The sequence below is a fragment of the Cololabis saira genome, chromosome 20, assembly GCF_033807715.1.
Source record: "Cololabis saira isolate AMF1-May2022 chromosome 20, fColSai1.1, whole genome shotgun sequence".
Lineage (NCBI taxonomy): Eukaryota > Metazoa > Chordata > Actinopteri > Beloniformes > Belonidae > Cololabis > Cololabis saira.
In genome coordinates, this window is record NC_084606.1 from 23,418,185 (window position 1) to 23,436,890 (window position 18,706).

General features: G+C 41.2%; 1 protein-coding gene across 3 annotated transcripts in view; it reads left to right on the top strand.

Annotated features, from left to right (window-relative positions):
* Positions 1-18,706, top strand: part of exoc6b (exocyst complex component 6B) — a 142,360-nt gene that overhangs the window by 5,647 nt on the left and 118,007 nt on the right. For all 3 annotated transcript variants that reach the window (XM_061710438.1, XM_061710435.1, XM_061710437.1), the window contains exons 2-5: positions 13,986-14,151; positions 14,230-14,277; positions 14,355-14,445; positions 16,775-16,820. In XM_061710438.1, the coding sequence (XP_061566422.1) occupies positions 13,986-14,151; positions 14,230-14,277; positions 14,355-14,445; positions 16,775-16,820 (351 nt within the window). The remainder of the gene's footprint in view (positions 1-13,985; positions 14,152-14,229; positions 14,278-14,354; positions 14,446-16,774; positions 16,821-18,706) is intronic.

The window sequence follows — 18,706 nt, forward strand, 5'->3', positions numbered from 1 at the left end:
GACGCTCCACTTCCCTATCTCCCAGTAACGCTGTATCAGACGTTGACACTCGCCGTCAGTATCACCTCATGACCAACTGCTGAACACGGTTACAAGTGGGACATAGTTGACTCTTTTGTGCTCTAAAAGTCTTTTATTGAACAGACAAAGGTTATATTTTTACTTCTGATGGGTCTGAATCTCTGATTTCAGATACTTCTTTCATGCTCAGTGAGCTTCAGAAGTATTTGGACAGTTTTTAGTTGTTTTTCCCCTTTTACACACCATAATGGACGACTGAAGGTGTTTGCTGTCTGTCTTGTAGATTTATTTAGTTTTTCAGCTTAATTTTGGCCTAATTGACATTTTCTTGGACTTCATTTAAGTAGCTCCAGTCAAACAGCTGCCAAACTCAATGCTTGACATCAGCTCCAGACCTTTAATCTGCTTCATTTGTCTTGATGTCACAAGGGAAACCTGGCCAATTCACTTATTTTCAGTCAACTGTCAAAGATATGTTTCAGCTCTTGAAAATTTAGGTATTTTCCTTTTTAAAAATGTTCTAATTCCTTAATCATGAATGCCACATTTCCATGAAAACTCTTAAAATAAACCTGGAAGTTTACACTTGGATCACATATTGATTGTTTTAGATCGAGGTGATGTTGCAGATGTTGATTCTGGGAAATATAACTTTTTCTTCTGAATTTAAAGAGGGACATTTTCTTGAGACCAGACTGTCAAGATAATTAACTGAATGTGTTGAATGAATCCCATCTGGAGGTCAGATAAAATTGTAACAAATGAAGGACATTGAACTCATATTTATCTGCTTAATTTTTGTTTCTGTACAGCAAACATTATTCTCTCAGCTTTTCCCTTTTTCTTTTGGCCATAAATTGTTTTTTCTTTTCTTGTAAACAGACCATTAAAATTGAAAAATGATGGACTTCTCAAAATGAACGTACAGTCATAAATACACACGACCAATCAAAAGTTTGGACACACCTTCCTGCTCAAATGAATGAGCAAGTGTCCCCAAACCTTTGACCAGTAGGGTGCACCAAAATATCGTCCGTCCGTCCGTCCGTCCGTCCATCCATCGGCAAATCAGCCGAGTTAGAAACTCTCCATCATGTCCTGCGTCTGCCTTAAGGGGCTCATCCATGTTATTATGAGGGATTGCCGCCGGTTCCTCAAATCCACCACACAACACCACGTGCTGCAAAAGTTAGCTTCCCCCAGAAAGACTCTCTTCAATATATTGTTTTTATATGAAACATAAAAGTATTTGGAGAATTATTTTCCTCTTATGTAGGGTTTTATTTTTTATTTCATAGATAATGACCATTTTAGATCACATCGCATCACAGGAAGTATCTGTATGGAGATGTCTGTTTGTTGGGATTCAGTCCTTCAGTACTCACTGCTGAGACTTAAAACGTTTGACACAGCCAGGGAAAGAAAAACAAGTTAGTAGTTGTATCTTTCCCTTCAGCAGGTTGAGGCTAGCTGCTGAATTCCTTCCTGACGGTAGACGAACTCGGGATAAATGTTTCAGAGGCAGGACACAACGTCTCTCGCAGGGTGGGGTCTCCTGGAGAAGACCTTACCCTGCGTGGAACTGTTAAATACTTTGGTTGTGTACTTGCATACCATAATGAATAACCTTGGTAATAATCAGTCAGGGAGGTCCGACAGGGTTGAGCTACACATTAATCACATACGGCCAAGTTTGACTGGAAGACTTCTCCTTCAGATTGCTCTGCAGCGATGAGTGATATGGCAAGAAATATAAGTTGAGGGTATTTTTTTTACGGTGTAGTCAGTTATTCTGTGGAACCTGAAGATTCCATTTAGCTTATAAATTATACAACATATATGCAAATTACTAATTTCTGAGTCTGAATCCCAAAGTGTGACATGTTTACTGCCAGGAAACTCAAAACACGAGCCAGCTCTGTCTTTCGATTCATATGGTCATTACAGGCATCATGTCTGTAAGGAGTAATACTACAATTTAAGTGCTAATTTTTGGTGGATTTAGTAAATTGTTGGTCTGTTTAAATCATAAAACCCATGTTTTAACTTAAAGTAACGATCTAAAGACCAAAGCTGGTTACTGTTATTGGCTTTCCAGACGAGTGATGGATCTCCAGCATGTACTTCTACTTAGTTTTGTTTCTTAAGCATGGTATTTAGGTGCTCACAGCAACACTGCATAACCTTTTCACTCAAAATGATAGTTTTATTGACTTCTTTTAGGGCGACTGGGGCCCCTCATGTTGCTGCAGCGCCCCCACAGCCTCGCCATCCATTATAACAGTTTTCCTCTTTGACAAAAATAATTAGTCTGGTTCCTCTGGCTCCCGCTTTGATTTCCAGGAAGAGGAACCAACAGATGAAGGAGAAGATGCCGCTGGATAGACATACAAACAAAGAAATGGAGCATGTGACATAGGAAGAGTGATAACCGGACCGCTATCAACAAAAACATCCCAAATGCTGTGGAGTAGGAGCAACGATGATTCAGCCACCCTGGTTGTTTAGTGTAGTGGATCTTCTCTTAGAAAGCCCACCTTGTTGCGATTTCTTCTGTTCATATATCGGTTGAAATCCCTGCGGATGTACCTGACCTACTTCTTCTGGTATGGCCCGGCAAGGGTGACCAAGCAAAGGAGGATACATCCTACCCTGGATTCACACCTAAAGCCTCACAGGCGTCATAGGCGTCCGGCTGCCATTCATTTTCTATGAAAGCGCGCTGCGAGATGCGTCGGAGGCGTTGGGAGCAGCGCGTCTAGAGCGTCAATTTGAAGTTGAAAAATCTCAACTTTATGCAAATGAGCAACGGGGACGCCGAGGCAGCGTCCAATCACAGACCGGGATTCCCAAAGCAAGAAGCCTCAATGTAGGCGGTATACCGGTCCATACCGAATACCGGTGTTTATTTTTCTTATGATATGAATTTTTCATATACCGAAATACCGGTGAGTATGTACAGTAGCGCACACAACATTGGGAACGTAGCGCCGCTGGACAGTGTTTCCCCTACCACTTTATGGGCCCTTTAAAAAAAAAAAAAAAAAAAAAAAATCAATGATCATTTACGTTTAGGAGCGCCTCTGCAGCTGTTCTGCAATGGGAGTCAACCTGCTTCGTTGCCTAGTCAAGCCTGAATTATGGTTCAGCGTAATAATTTTGAAAAATACCGTGATATAAATTTTTGGTCATACCGCCCAGCACTACCTCAATGTACATTGTACTTTCATGTACGCACAAACGTACACTCATTCACATGCATACATGAGGATAGCTGTGCACTAACAAACTTATTTTATCAGGAATTAATATATTTCATCCAGCAAGCTGACATTTTTGCTGATTTGACTGCCGTTTTTACCTGAACTGCTCATGTGAAACATGTAACTGATGGTTGAGGAGCTGGATGGTCCGAACGATTTTATTTGCTGCATCGATCCAACGCAAAATAATTAAAAACCGTGCTTATTAATCACAAAACACAGTTTAAACAATATGACCAAATCCACTCCGACCCGGTGTGTCAGTGTTCACCGCAGACAGACGGCAGCTTCACCGGGACCAACGGCTCACTTGCTGTTGATCCAGGACCGACCTTGTTAATGAGCATCAAACTCACTCTTATCTATGCAGAAATGACGCCAAAATATAAAGAAGGCTTCCCAAAGTGTGATCCATGGTGAAATAGGAAACTGAAGATGTGCACACTATATATAGATATATGTAGAATACATGCACTTTGTTCCTCCAGTTCTGCAGCTTGAAGCCCCGTCAGGGGATTTTTGAAGCTTTCAGTGTGAATCCACCATTAGACGGACATTTTTACTCACCGGTGAGAACCACGTGATGAAACAGACTAACGTTGAACTTTCCATCTTCTGCAGAAAAGAACCCACATTGCCACCTAGTTTGTGGTTGTGTAATTACAGAGCGACACAAATGTTAACAGACAAATGCGGATCTATATCTATCTGATTCTGAACCGTTGTGAACAATAGCATGCCATAGAAGACAGTTCTTAATTAGCGTAATTTCCGCACTTTAAGGCACACTTAAAATCCTTAGATTTTCTCAAAAATTGACGGTATAATCAGATGTGCCTTATGTATGAATTTTGTTGTACTTACTGACCTCTAACCAGTTTTTTTTTTTTACGTTTGTAGTGACGAAGCTGCTCCGCTTGACTGATGGTCGGACCGTTCAGACACGTTAAAGTCGGTCCTTTGTTGGATACGGGTTGCAGCTTCAGACAACGTTAGATAACTAATTATGTAGCGCTGCAAGCAGCCAACATCTAGTCAACGTTATCTTACTGTAATTAGACGTCAACGTTAGGTTTTTAAGCCTGGGATATACTTGCAGTTCAGACCACATACGCATCATGGCCGCCACGCGTATCCTGCGTTCATTTGACGCGTCAACGTGCACGCTCTCAAAAAGACACTCAACGCGTACGCGACCTGCAGTTCTCGCTCTGGCCGCGAGTGGCGCTGGTCCCGGTCAGATACCAGCTGGCCACAAGTGAAGACGCGGAGGTCGCTGGTGCCGTTTCCTTTGCCGAGATCGCAACCAAAGCAATGTTATAATCTCCTACATCATCCAATGGTGCCATGTTAACTTGTTCGTTGTTCTAATCTGCGACTGGTACTACCGCTACTACTAAATATTTAATCACTTTTCCAACTGTTGCTCTGCTACCACTTTTTATTGGTGGATTTGTGGAAGACGAATTATTTAAATGTGAGTATTTTTCTGTTTTAGTTACAACTGAACGATATTCTGAGTTATTGTGAAGGAGTTGAATAAAGTTCAACTTACCAGACTGTTTTGTTTCACTTTATATAGTTTTATCCTGCACTTTTATAACCTGGTGTGCCTTATGTATGAAAATAGACCCGTTCATTGATATTGCACCTAATGGTCTGCAAAATACGGTAGATGATATTCTCTTGTGCAGCTGTAGATTGTTATCAGAACCACAATAACGCTAGTCTGACTTGTAATCTCTTAGTGCGTCTGGGTCGGTGGTTGCGTTGCCGACCGACGGGGCTGGCCATGTTGCATCACTTCAATCTCTTCGTGTTGGTACTTGAGCTCATATTCAGGAGTGCTGCACAGACTTATCAGTCTCCTTGGTTCCTGCAGAAAGGCGGGTCGCTGCAGCTGCTTAAAAAAGCTGTGTGTGAGAAACTCCACCCTGTGTTTAACGGCGAGCAGCTGGCCGGTTTTGACAGATTTAGCCATTAATGATGGGAAACATTCATGCATGTGCTCGTTTTGTGGTTTTTCTGCCGTAAGAGTATGAAAGACACTAATTTGTTAGCAGGTGTTGGTCTTTCAGCGCCCGTCTGGCGTTGCTTTAGACAGTTCATTGGTTTCCGCCTGGAGTCAGCTCCGACTCGGTTCTCAGAGACGGACTAACCGGCCGCAAGCTCGCTGAATCACCCTTCACGCCCTGCTGAGTCATCGCCCGGGACTCGTGAAGACACACACATATTCATTCACACTCGGGGTTGATGATCTCTTAAGTGGGTTAAGATCCTATTTAGTCAGCTGTCGAGCAGGAAAACAAAGAGATCCTTAGCTGGATAATCTGCAGACGCACAAACACACAAATATGAGCAGTTGGTTATGTAACTGAACGTAATTGTCGTCATGTAGTCCTTATTTTCAAGCTTTTACCAGATGAGGATTTATTCCTCCTACAACTCCGTCTCATTTAATCCATTATAAGGAGTTTGTAATGCTGAGTTGATTAAGTATAATAATGACATGACGGCTCATCTGCAATCCCCTGGCTGGCCTTTGGCCCACTGGGCTGATCCTGAATGATGAGAACTAGGGCTGCAGCTATCCGATATTTTGGTGATCAGTTATTCTATGAAATATTCCATCGATTAATCGAGTAATAGGATAAAACTTACTTTTGCTTAAAGCCCAATTATAGATATACAACAGAAAACAAGACAGATTACTTGATTAAAAACAACAAATTTGTTTCTTTTATGAGAATAATTGACATTTAGTTACATATCATGCAGTAAACTCTTTGTTAAATTTTCCAATGAAAATAAGATTATTTCAAATTTAACATTTCCTGAGAAATTAAACATTTTTTTTCTAAGTATCAAAAATAAAAAATATTCTTGCTTTTGAAATTTGCAACTTCACATTCAGAACCAACACGTTTAAACAGAAATGCTTGGCTGTGGACTGGGATTCGGAACAAGAGTCTTTCACCATGTGGACCGGGGCCTTTGCATTATTTTTTTTAATATTTTTTAATTCTTTTTAAATTGAAATATTCCCATACCTTCGACATCTTCTTTCTCTTCCTCTCATTACTTTCGCTTTACTGCGTTTTCTCATTGTTGCGGTCACTGTTGTCAGTCCCGGGCCGGCGTCTAAACTGTTCACACGCGTTACGAATAGGGATGTCACGATTACTTGTTTTCACTATTAACCGCGATTTTAAACGGCACGATTAATTATTCGTGAAGACTCCTAAACATCGTCACTTTCCAAAGATTACGCCGGGACCCGGAACCATAGACAGATCAGCGCAACTCGCACGGAACGAAAATAAAGTTACACAAGCGGAAGCGGAGCAGCTGAAGTGAAGTATGGATGAAGAAGCGGATAAAATCAGCTGTGTGGGATTATTATGGGTACCGCAAAAATGAGGAAGGGGTTATCGTTGACGATGGCTTTCCAGTGTGTAAACATTGCCGAAATAAATCAATTTATTTAATTAAAAATCCCCGGGCCGCGGGGACGGGCTGGGAGCGGGCTCGGACGCGAGGCTGTTTTATAATAGATCCATGGAGGCTGCGCTCCGTCGCGGGCTCTGTTGGTGGATTGTACCGTAGACCACTGCTGCTTCTGTTTTACATCCATTATTAAATAAATGGATGTAATAATAAAAGAGTCTGCTAACTTAACCGCCGTCTTCAACGCTCCGTTGTTTAAAAAACGGCGCTCTTCCGTGTTTATTCTGCTTTGGTTGTTCAGCACCGTCCCCAGCCCCGCCCCCAGCCCCCGACGTAAGCACGTAACTGACATTCCTGCACTTTAACCTGACTGAAAGGACTTGAAGCAAGTCTTCTGCAGGTGGCTCCTGTCCTGCAGCCTTTCACCACTTTTTTTGTTCCAAAAGGAAATACATAGCTAGCTTGTATTTAATTTCAGATGTGGTCTTGTTTATTTTCACTGTTACAGTATTATTTATGTTTCAGAGGGCAGCTATAAGTCAAAAGCTAGCTAGATGTTTTTTCCTGTTTAAAAATTCTCTTCTCAGGTCCGAAAGAAATGTTCAGAAACATTTTTGTAATACAGTTTGCATGTAGCATTTGAAACGTTATTACCCAAAAGGGAAATCCTACTGTGGATGATTAACACAGAAGTGATTTTTGTTTAATTCCAATGGTATTATTGTCATTAATGTTGTACTTTTTGGTTACTTTTCTTTTTTGCTAATATTTGGCATGGAAAATAAATGACATTTAAAGATCTCTAAGGAGTGTTCATGTGATTTTACACATTCATAGTGTGAAATTAATTAATACATAATAATCGTGATAATCGTTAAATCGTGATTATTTCTCTGACAATAATCGTACCAAGAAAATCTGTCATCGTGACATCCCTAGTTACGAAAAGCGCAATCACGTCTTCTTCCGCTTTATAAGGGACACGTGTGTTAGCCGCACGTTGTGTCACATTAAAAAGAAGCCGTGCGAAACATGAAGTTTAAATTTATTTTTTATTTAAACGAGGCTTCGAGGCCGAGGAAATTCCTCCATCATTTTTTGTAATCGAGTTACTCGAGGTACTTGAGGAATCATTGCAGCCCTAGATGTGAACCTGCAGAAGGCGGCGTAAGGGTCTGGTACTATGTGGCCTGGTTGGCAGTCTGATCTTCAGCAAATGAATGAGGAGCTGAGGGATACCGATGTGCAAAAGTACAACACATTTGCCAAATATTACAATCCATTAGGGGGGCCCTATTTGGCAAATCATGTGGATAGGACTACATGACTCCTTATGGCATCCATAGGATTTAAGAGGGTCGATTACTGTTACTGCTCTGCATGTCACCTGGCTTGGTTAGCTGGTTATCTGCAGACATCTTTGCTTTTTGCTGCTCTTGGGTGTTCAGGTGTGTCAACACAATACTAAGAGGGACAGACATAAGCAACAGTCTAAGAAGAGTACTGGTAATTATCCCTGCATGTTATTCTGAAAGGCTTAAAAAAATAATTTCCAAAAAATTTGTAGTCCAGAGTTTCATAGTCAGAAAGAATATTCACATGTGGAAATCATTCAAATTTTAAACTGACATGTTCCTGACGGCTGACAAGGTTTTTGTTGTAGATATCAACTATTGTGTTGTCCCTTGTCATTATGAGATTACGTCTCACTGGTTCTGGGTGTTTCTTTTGATTTAATGTTCAAATAATTGGCCAGCCATATCTCATGCAGGGGGATGATAGCCTCTTTGAATCAAAGCTTTACTCCAAGGACAACGGTTCAAAATGCCCCGACAACAACGATGATTAACCCAGAATCATGAAGTCATGAAGTAAACAACTTCCAACTGTTCAAACTGCCAAAGTCCAAAGTTGTCCAAATGTCCATAACTGTACGTTTCAGATCCCACCTATGGACAGTAACGATTATAGCACAGGTTTCTTTCGAGTGGCTGCGCTCATTGATCCAGGAAGGTCTCGGATTAAGTAATTGATGCCCTGCATCAGCATCAGAGTTGGTGATTTAGTGACGATACCTTCCAGTAGCCTCCCAGGGGAAGTGTTTTGGACGCATCTCATCATGGGGAGGCTTCGGCAGACCCGAGACTCCCTGGAGGAACGATATCTCTTGGACAACTTAGGAATGTGTCTCTTTAACCCTTGAGTGGTTGGATGGGGGAGTTTCTGCTCAAACTGCCGCCCCCGAGGATATTTCTGATGGTGATTAAACGATCGTTTCCTGAATCTCAGATCGGAGAATGGATGTGAATATCCAGCTGAGGCACGTGACGGTTGTGTATTTGGAAACCGGGCCAGCAACCCCAGCTGCCTCTCGCTGACTTCAGCCCAGTGATTCATGCTTCCCCTCGTTTAGACGGAGAAAACAAAACAAAAGAAAGAAAACATTTCCCTGGTTCATCACTCTTTGACAACCTCTCGAATCTAAGAATGCAAGTACATACATTTCCGAGATGGGCTCATGTCTCCTTGTGCATACTTCTACCCTTTTTTCCCCTCTATCCTTTTATCTTTGAGGCTATTCAGTGGAGTAAGGGCCAGTCCCAATACACCCCCAGCCCTACTTTTCAGCCCTACCCCTAAAATTTGCGCGTTCCCGTGAGGGTGGTGGTGTCCCAATTCCTCTTTGCATGAAGGGGTAGTGGACATAACGAGGGGTAGTGTATATGAATCTAGCCCTTCACAGCGAGGGATTTCAGATGCTGACTTTGTGACGGAGGGCTAGAGAAAATTTCCCAGAATGCTTTACGTCATCATTTGCAGACTGAATCAAACAAAAAAACATGGAGGACATTTCTAATTTTTAGTGAATAAAATCAATATTTTGAGTTAGTTTCTGCATAAAAATGCGTTTTTAATTACATTTCAGATCTTTTTTTCAGATCTCGCCAGAATAAAGGCTGATTTATGGTTCCGCATTACACCAATGCAGAGCCTACGGCGTAGGTTACGCGGCGCCGTGCGCCGTACTGTGCGCGCTGCCGCGTAACCTACGCCGTAGGCTCTGCGTCGATCTGCTCCTGAGCTGGTGGCTCTTCTCATCCCCGAAAACATCTAATCTAATTTCCTTTTTTTTAACAGGCGTTATTTGGATAAACTGAGCCCAGGTTGGGGATCTTAACGGTTACTTTTACGCCTGAAAAAATATTAAAACTTAATAACGTGGCATATTAACAGCGCTACAGCGGAAATTAAAACAGCTTTTAGCTCTCGGCTTCCTGATATGTTGTGATGTATGTGCAAACGTAACTACGCAGTGGCTTCATTTTGAGGGTGAAGTGGTTGTGGGTGAGGGCTAGTGGTAGTGAGTAGGGTGAACATTGGGCCCTAAGTTTGTGTTTCAGTAATGGCACTTTTCCACTATTACCTACTCGGCTGTACTCGTCTCATCTCAGCCTGGTTTCTTTTCAATAACAATTCAGCACCTGGAAAAGAAGTAGGAGGTTGGAGATAAGCTGCTGTGACGTATTTGATTGTGTGATCTAAACGAAGAACCTGGAGGAGATTATATATGTGCTGCTGGGTCTGTGGCTTGTGTTTGATATCAAGTTAAAAAATGAGAGTGAGAGAAGCTTAGTTTAGTTGTTTTTTTTTAAATGAGTTGCTGAAAAGTTAGCTGGGAGCCACCAGCATCTATGAAGTGACAGAGCTCCTGGTAGATCTTGTCGTTCCTTATTGCCCGTCTAGATCCCTTTTTAATTCTCTCCTCAGCCACCAGGTTTATGAACATCTGCACCTCAGAGTTGGATCATGAAACAGACTTTTGCTGCCATTGCTGGTCGAATAAAATGAACAAGAAGCCGTCAGAGTCTCTCTTTCACTGATGTCACATCCTGACTCAGACGTCTGACTCCAACCCCCCGACCAATCGGTGGCCTGTAGTGTGATGATGTCAGATGTAGCCGACTCAGCCGCTTAGAACCTCGGCAGAATAGTTACAGAAAAGTATCTACTCGGCACATTAGACCCCTAGTGGAAAAGAACCAAACTGGGTGGAGGAGAGCCGAGCTGAGTAGGTGCTAGTGGAAAAGTGCCATAAGTTTTGACTGTGGGGTCCAATAACGGACGACTAATATGGATTTGCCGTGCTTGGAGATGAGCCATGGTGTGAACAGGCAGGAGGAACCACCTCTGGATGCCACCGATCACCATGCAACCAGTGAGAGAGACGAAGCACATGAGTGGGTCTGTCCCAGTTGTTAGAAGTTGTTGTACAAGTTAATCGGAGACCGCATCCCCCCAACCTTTCATCTCTTCCACCTGCTACCCTCTGCAGACGTTCCAGGTTCATCAGAACCAGAACCAGCAGACTCACTACACTGGACCCACACAAGCAATAACACTTGGTCGGTCTTGTGCAATAACTTGTTTGCTTCTCGTATTTTGTTTTGCACTTTCACTGTTGTTTATATGTGGTAATACTGCTGCAGCTGCTTGATGTCGTCGTACCGACTTTGGCTCTTTTATGCGTCCCAAGAAGGTTAAAAATAAAAATGCATGTTTATTTTCGATGATTTCCTAACCATAAAGCAGCGTAGCCTCTCCTCTCCTCCAAGCTTGTAAGGAAACCATCTATTGTTTTAATAATTCACAAAGGATTAAAGTGGAAATTTCCCACTTCTACCTCCGAAGGCTGAAGCAGCTTTACTACAACTATTAGTCATTATCATCCCATCATTCATAGAAGTGATCTAAATGATGATTTGAGACGTTAAAATGAAAGTTGAAGATGGTTCTCTGATTGAATAAGTCGATGTAGAAGGATTTTCAGGACCTGATTAGTACATGTTGTTTCTTTAGAGCAGGGGTCGGCAACCAAAAATGTTGAAAGAGCCATATTGGACCAAAAACACAAAAAACAAATATGTCTGGAGCTGCAAAAAATGAAAAGTCTTGTATAAGCCTTAGAATGAAGACAACACATGCTGCATGTTGCTATATTAGTTATAACTGGGGGAAGATTTTTTTTTTTCATTATGCACTTCGTCGAAAAGTCGAAATGTTGAGAAAAATGTCGAAATGTTGAGAAAAATGTCGAAATGACGAAAAAAAGTCAAAATTTTGAGAAAAAAGTCAAATGTCGAGATTAAAAAGGAAAGGAAAAAGGAAGAAAAAAAGGAAAAAGAAAAAAAGGAAAAAGAAAAAAAGGAAAAAAAAAGGTCAAATATTTTTGAAAAATCTCCAGGGAGCCACTAGGGCGGCGCCAAAGAGCCGCATGCGGCTCTAGAGCCGCGGGTTGCCGACCCCTGCTTTAGAGGAAGTCAGGATGAAGCCACGAAGAGTTAATGTCTCTATTTAGGAATGAATGAAATAAAAACATGTTCAGCCCGCTGCAGTCCCTTTGTGGAGCCTCCTGTGTGTGTTTGTGTCCCCAGAAAGCTCCCGCTGGCGTCAGACCTGCTTTCTATTGTACAAGTGGGGCATTTCCTGGTCAGCAGGAGGAAGGGCGGGGGGGTCGGGGCTGTACACAGGTGTGTTTGTTTCTGTGTCCACCAACACAGGAAGATCCCCTTTACAGGGAAGGATTCTCTCTAGATAGATAGATAGATAGATTAATTTTTCCATATTGTGATAATATATTTAAAATAAAACACATTTTATAATAAATTTAGTTTCAGGACTCGACAGTGTTGGCACCTAAAGAGGGTCATGGATGCTTTATAAAGAAACGTCTCATGAAAAGAGGCGTAGAGAGTGACGCTGCGTACCAAACTATGTTGCTTTTCAGGTCTTTTATCAGGTGAAAGTAATCAGGTTTCCAGTATGTGGATGTTTGTAATAGGAAACGGCCGACTGCTTAAAAAAAAGTGCTCCGTTCAGTAAGACAAATTGTGACTGGCGGGTATTTCACTGCACATTTATTTGATTTATGCAATGGTGAAAAAATTGGCAAAATAAATGAAAAACCGCGAAGAACCATTGTTCGGTATTATTCGGTATTCGGCCAAGTGTTTATTTTTGGTTTCGGCCACAAATTTTCAATTTTTCATTTGAAATAACACACTTTTTTCTAATATTTTAAGTGTTAATTATATATAGAAATATATAGAAAAATAAATCTAACGCTTTAAAGTGCTAGATAGGGATTTTTTTTAAGATAACTATTTTAAATAAGTATTTTATATATGATTAACATGACAGCTGCTGTTACAGGAAACTGTATACCTATGTTAAAACCTTTAGCTGAAAAAAATTATTATTTTATGATTTTAAAAACGGCGAAAATGTCTGTATTTATGCAAAACTTTGTATTTGACCTGATTCTGGTTGTATTTTGGTTTATTTCCACCCTGAACTCTTTCCAGTCGAGTGTAGTGGACATGTTTGTGGTATCAGCAGCTCCCAGTCCAGCGTCTGTAAAGCAGGAATATGTGCTGCAACAGCGCCCTTTAGTGGACACTTCTTGTAGCTGCAGATATTTGGATCAGTTTTCATTGCTGGTCGTCGTCTTCATATGGAAAAATGATGACGCCGAGGTGAAAACCAGGCAGCCTTCCAGGTAGACAAAACCCTGATGAAAATGTTTTACAGTGCTTTTATTGAATCTGTTATTTCGTTTTTTATCATTTGATACAAAACGCTGGGGAGAATTGTGCGTGTTGCTTTTAAAGTTGCTGGGGTGAAGTTCAGCAGTCTGGACCAAATCTTTAATTCTCAGGTGCATAAGAAAGAAAAGTCCATTCGCAGGGACGATAGTCGCCCTCTTAACCAAGAATATCAGCTTCTTCCCTCTGGCCTTTGCATAACTGTTCCGCCAGCTACAAAAAATAGATACAAATGTTCCTTTGTGCCTCTCTCCATTAAGGCTTTGAACGCTGCAGAGAAGAGGAGGTAATTGTGGCTCTGTGGTTTAGAACCTGGTCCATGCTGCCACCTGAGTTGTTGAAATCTATTTATGCTGATCGGTAGTCTCCCTTTTTATTGTTTCTCCCTCCTTGTGTTCTGTGGACTATGAGCTTGGTGCGTCTGATGTAGTTTTTCTCTGCTCGCATCATGTATGTTTTTATGTCTGAACGTGGCTGTATGATGAATGTGTGCTGAATGTTTATATCTGCTGCAAACCCAATCGCCCTTCAAGGGACAAATTAATAAAGTGAAGTGAAGGTTGGTGGAAACAACCACATTTTAAAAACAGGAAGCACATGATGCATCGTTGGCCTCCTTCTTATGTGTCGTCTCCTCCCTCTATCCGTCCAGGTCGGTGTATGATGGTCAGGAACATGGCCTGTTCATGGAGAAGCTGGACGTGCGCATCAGGAACCATGACCGCGAGATCGAGAAGATGTGCAACCATCACTTCCAGGGGTTTGTCGACTCCATCACAGAGCTGCTCAAGGTTCGAGGGGAGGCCCAGAAGCTGAAGGTAGGAAGCAGAGACTGATGTTTCTAGCTGCCCAACGAGAACAGATGAATGAAAACTGTGTTTCTCTCCGTCTCTCAGAGTCAGGTGACTGAGACCAACAGGCATCTTCAGGAAGATGGCAAAGAGGTTTGCTGGCCAGAATGAGTTGTTGTCGGGTCGGCTCGTGTTTCAGGAAACGTCCTAACTCTCTGTGGTCTTTGCAGCTGACCGGCTTCATGGAGGAGCTGAAACAGTGTCGGGTGCAGCAGAGGAACATCGCCACCACCATCGACAAGCTGGCGCACTGCCTGCCAGGTAGCACCGCGTTGCTGCTCCTTCTGGGAGCTTTTTCACCGTTTTCATGCTATCGAGTCAGAATCAGCTTCATTAGCCAAGTTTGAGCATGCCCGACAAGGAATTTGACTCTGGTTATTTTGCTCACTGTACCCAGATTTAAAAAATAGCAAACAGTACCGTATTGGCCCGAATATAAGACGGGGTTTTTTGCATTGAAATTAGACTGAAAAAGTGGGCGTCGTCTTACATTCGGGGTCTAGACGTTATACTCATTCACAACGCTAGATGGCGCCAGATATCTTTAAAGCGAATGCTGAACTTAACTTCCCAGGGCAAAGCAAACCCCTGTCACGAAGAAGAAAAATAAAAATAGCAGTAGCATGAAGAAGAAAAATAAAAAATAGCGGTAAGAAAGAAAAGACAAGGAAATAACAGAAGAGATAACAGAAAATGGTGAAACGTAGCGACAATCTGGAGAAAAGTGGGTCGAAGAAGTTATGATGCAAACTTCAAGATCATGATTTGAATGAGGCAAAATAAGATGCTTTTTCTCTCAAATATGTTGTTATAATCATTTGTTTCAGATGTACTGTAATTATTTTCTGTATAAAAATTTAATTTGGTGTTAAAAAAGTCTTTTTTCAAATTTGAGTCTTGAATGAGAGGGGGTCGTCTTACAATCAGGGTCGTCTTATATTCGGGTCAATACGGTAAATAAACAAATGTGGCACTTATTAACATACAATTAAAAAAACTGAAAGGTGCAGCAGAATGAGGTAGATATGATTATTGGAAGGTGCATTGTTACAGCACTATTAGTTGTGAGAGTTCATCAGACAGCTTGGGGGAAGAAACTGTCTCTGTGCCTGGAGGTTTTAGCGTACAGTGCTCTGTAGCGCCGTCCAGTCGTGCTGGAAATGTCACCTGCCGGTTTCTTGAATCAGATGAGCTATCCGTAGTTCGTAGTCTTTCCACGCTGCCCTTCACAACCTTCACTTTTCTACCACCTTTCCTTCCTTCTTTGATACCTCTCTTCTTCATTCTTCATGTTTTATCCACCATGAGCTCTTCCTCTTTACTCTCCTCCCTCGCCCTCTTAAGCGTTTCTCTCCAAAGATGCCGATCATGACTTAATGATAAAAACATAAACAAACTTCCTAGACAACAAGCACAGTTACCTTCCATTAACATCCAGGTGTGTTAAACAGGGCAGCTGCGGGTCCTTATAAAGTCTTATAAATGAAATAATCCTAAAATAAGGCCTTTTAATGTCTTAATTTGTCTTAAATCTCAATCCAAGGGTATTTATGTTTTAATGTTTATTTTAGAGGGAATGTATCCAGTCTTTAAAGTATTTTGTGTGAGTAGAGAAGTTTAAACGTACTTGTTTCCTTGCAAACACGACTTTGGTAAGTCGGTGTCCACCGGTCCCCTGAGCTAAAGGCTAATCTAGAGGAGGATGGGACTTCGTTGCAAACTATTGCAATTTAAATTTTTATTTCGAACATGAAACAGTAGTGAAAACAAAACAATAATAAATAAATGTAAATAAGAAAACAATATATATATATATATATATATATATATATATATATATATATATATATATAAAAAAAGCAACCAAAACCCCCTCAAGCCCTCTCCTCCCTGAATCTTGTAAAAATAATTTGTTTATATTTGTTTTTAAACTGGTTGATGGTTGGACGTTGCTTCAGATCCACTCAGTCTGTTCCATAGCCTTACTCCATTATTTGTTATGCAGAATCTTTTCATTGTGGTTCCATATTGCTGAATATTGAAATGTAATGTTTCCCTTAAATCATACCCTCCCTCTCTTTCATGAAGTGATTTGGTAATAAATTGTTCCTCGCTTTGTATAGAAATTGTGCCGTTTGGAATTCTACCATATCATAAAGTTTTGTTATTTTAGATTTTACAAATAATGGATTGGTGTGTTCAAGATAACCTAAAGTGCTTCCCTTTCTCTAAACGGACTCCCTTAATTAACACAAAGTGAACCATATTGGACGACCTCTGATGCAGGGAAGCTGCGTCAGGATCAGTACTCCATTCATTGAACGTTCTCCAGCAGAGTACAAACTGGACATACGACCAACATACAGTGAACTAGATAATCAGGAGCATAAACTGCCAAACTGTAGACTATTAAAAAGACTTAAAAACAATTTAAAACCAGCGTCCATCTCCAACATTTAGCGAGGATGCTTCTTAAATGCTCAGCTTTGACTCAGTGGCGAGTAAACAGCGATCACGTCATTTTGGCTTTTTCTTCCTTTATTAATACAAGTACTGATATTTTGTTTCTGGTCTTTGTTCTGATCTTCAGTCCTGGAGATGTACAGCAGACTCCAGGAGCAGATGAGGGCCAAAAGGTACGTCAGTTCGTATCATACACACACATATCTGTTATTTTCATCTGGATAATCTGCCTGAACTTGATCAACTTTTAATGGAGCCACTTAAAAACATGTGATTTTGAGTCGATACCTGAATTAGAACCAGTTTTCTTCACTTCCTGAAGCACCAACTCCTCACTGGTTTAGTAATGATGTGATCAACCAGACCAACTGAAAGATGCATCACGTGTTTTGTTGAGGATGTGTGGCGTCTGAAGGTCAAATGATATAAAACTGATGTTGGACAAATGTATCCATCAGGTCTAACTAGCGTTAAATATGAAATAGCCAAATCAATATTGCAATTAATTTTCTTTTCTTAAACAGCTATCTAGCTCGTTTTTCCGCTCTAAAGTTGACATAAGTCACATGACTCACGTCATGGGAATCATTTATGTAGACTTGTAGACTAAACTTTTTTTAACTCTCACAAATTATTTTGGTTAAAATTGCCTTTATTTCTTTTGAAGTTGGAGGACCCCCTGCAGTACCTCCGCGGCCCCCCTAGGGGTCGCAGACCCCCGCTTGAAGACCCCTGCTCTAAAGGCTTCCTGTAAATCACTAAAATACAGTTGGTCAGATCCAAATAATAGTCAGACGACTGCTTATGCACAACCAAAACTATCACTAGAACCCCCTGGGCTTGCTGAAATGAACAACCGAGCAGTTAACTTGTAGTTCTCAGGACCACTTCTTTGTAGTCTTGGTCTTGTCTCTGTCTCGGATAATTGAGATGCCGTTGCACCAAGGTGACAGAATCTGGTGATCAGCAGTTCTTCCTCTCGTTAATGTACAGTTTTGTAACCATTTGTATTTTGTTTGGTGCATCTGCATGTGTCTGTATTTAATTAAAGTTTTGTGTTTATAATGGCCTTGTTTGAATAAATATATGAATAATATTTGCATATCGTAAATATAATGGTAAATAATGTAATTTCAATCTTTTATATTTAAAATTCAGGTTTCATCTCCAAATTCAGTCCAATTTAAATCAGTAACATTTCCTATTCATGACTTTTCTGAGGTGGAGGGGGGTGTTGGAGCTGGTTATTCTGTTAGGACTTTGGGACTAGTTAGTAGTCGTGTCAATCCTTAAAAGCTCTGGAGTCAATCCTCCAATAGTGTAGAAATAGCGGTAGTGCCGTCGCCACACATATCGGATCTCAGCTGATGGATGAAAACATTTATAGTGAGTTCAACATCATCATCCACTTCTCTGTTATTGTGCTGCAGTTGAAAACAATCTCATATGGAAACTAGCTGAACCAGGATGTTGCTGATGTTCTACAATCAGGAAATAACTCTTTATTTTGGTCTCAGTCTCGAGCTGAACTAGTCATGGTCTTGATTCTCTCTGGTCTTGGTCTCGGTTTAGGCCGTCTGGACTACAAGTCTAGTGAACAGTTGTCTGATCTAAACCCAAAAGAGAGGGATCCAAGGTTCCGGACCCTCTTTATTGGTACTTTAATAATCAGACCTGATGAGGTCCATCTGAACAGAGAGAGAGATCATCAGCAGAGAGAAAAGTAAAATGACCACGTCAGTAAACATTTAGACACTTTTATTGCTTCCAGCCACAAGATGGAGCCACAGCGGCGTGAACGGTGCCTCAAACGACTCCTCTGTGCTTTTCGCTCGCTGCCCTCGGCCTGACCTGCAGATCGGAGGCTGGTCGCTCACAAATTAGTCGTTTTTGTTTGTGTTTTTCCTTCTTCTACTTGGCCCTGCGGCAGGAGGAGGTCGGCCAATGTTCCTCGAGAGAGGAAGTGTGTTTGAGAGATGAAGTGTGGTGAAATGTTTTGGGGGTATTGTGTTTTTTTTTTTTTCCCTAATTGCCAGGTTTCCTTGAGGTGTGCTTGTTT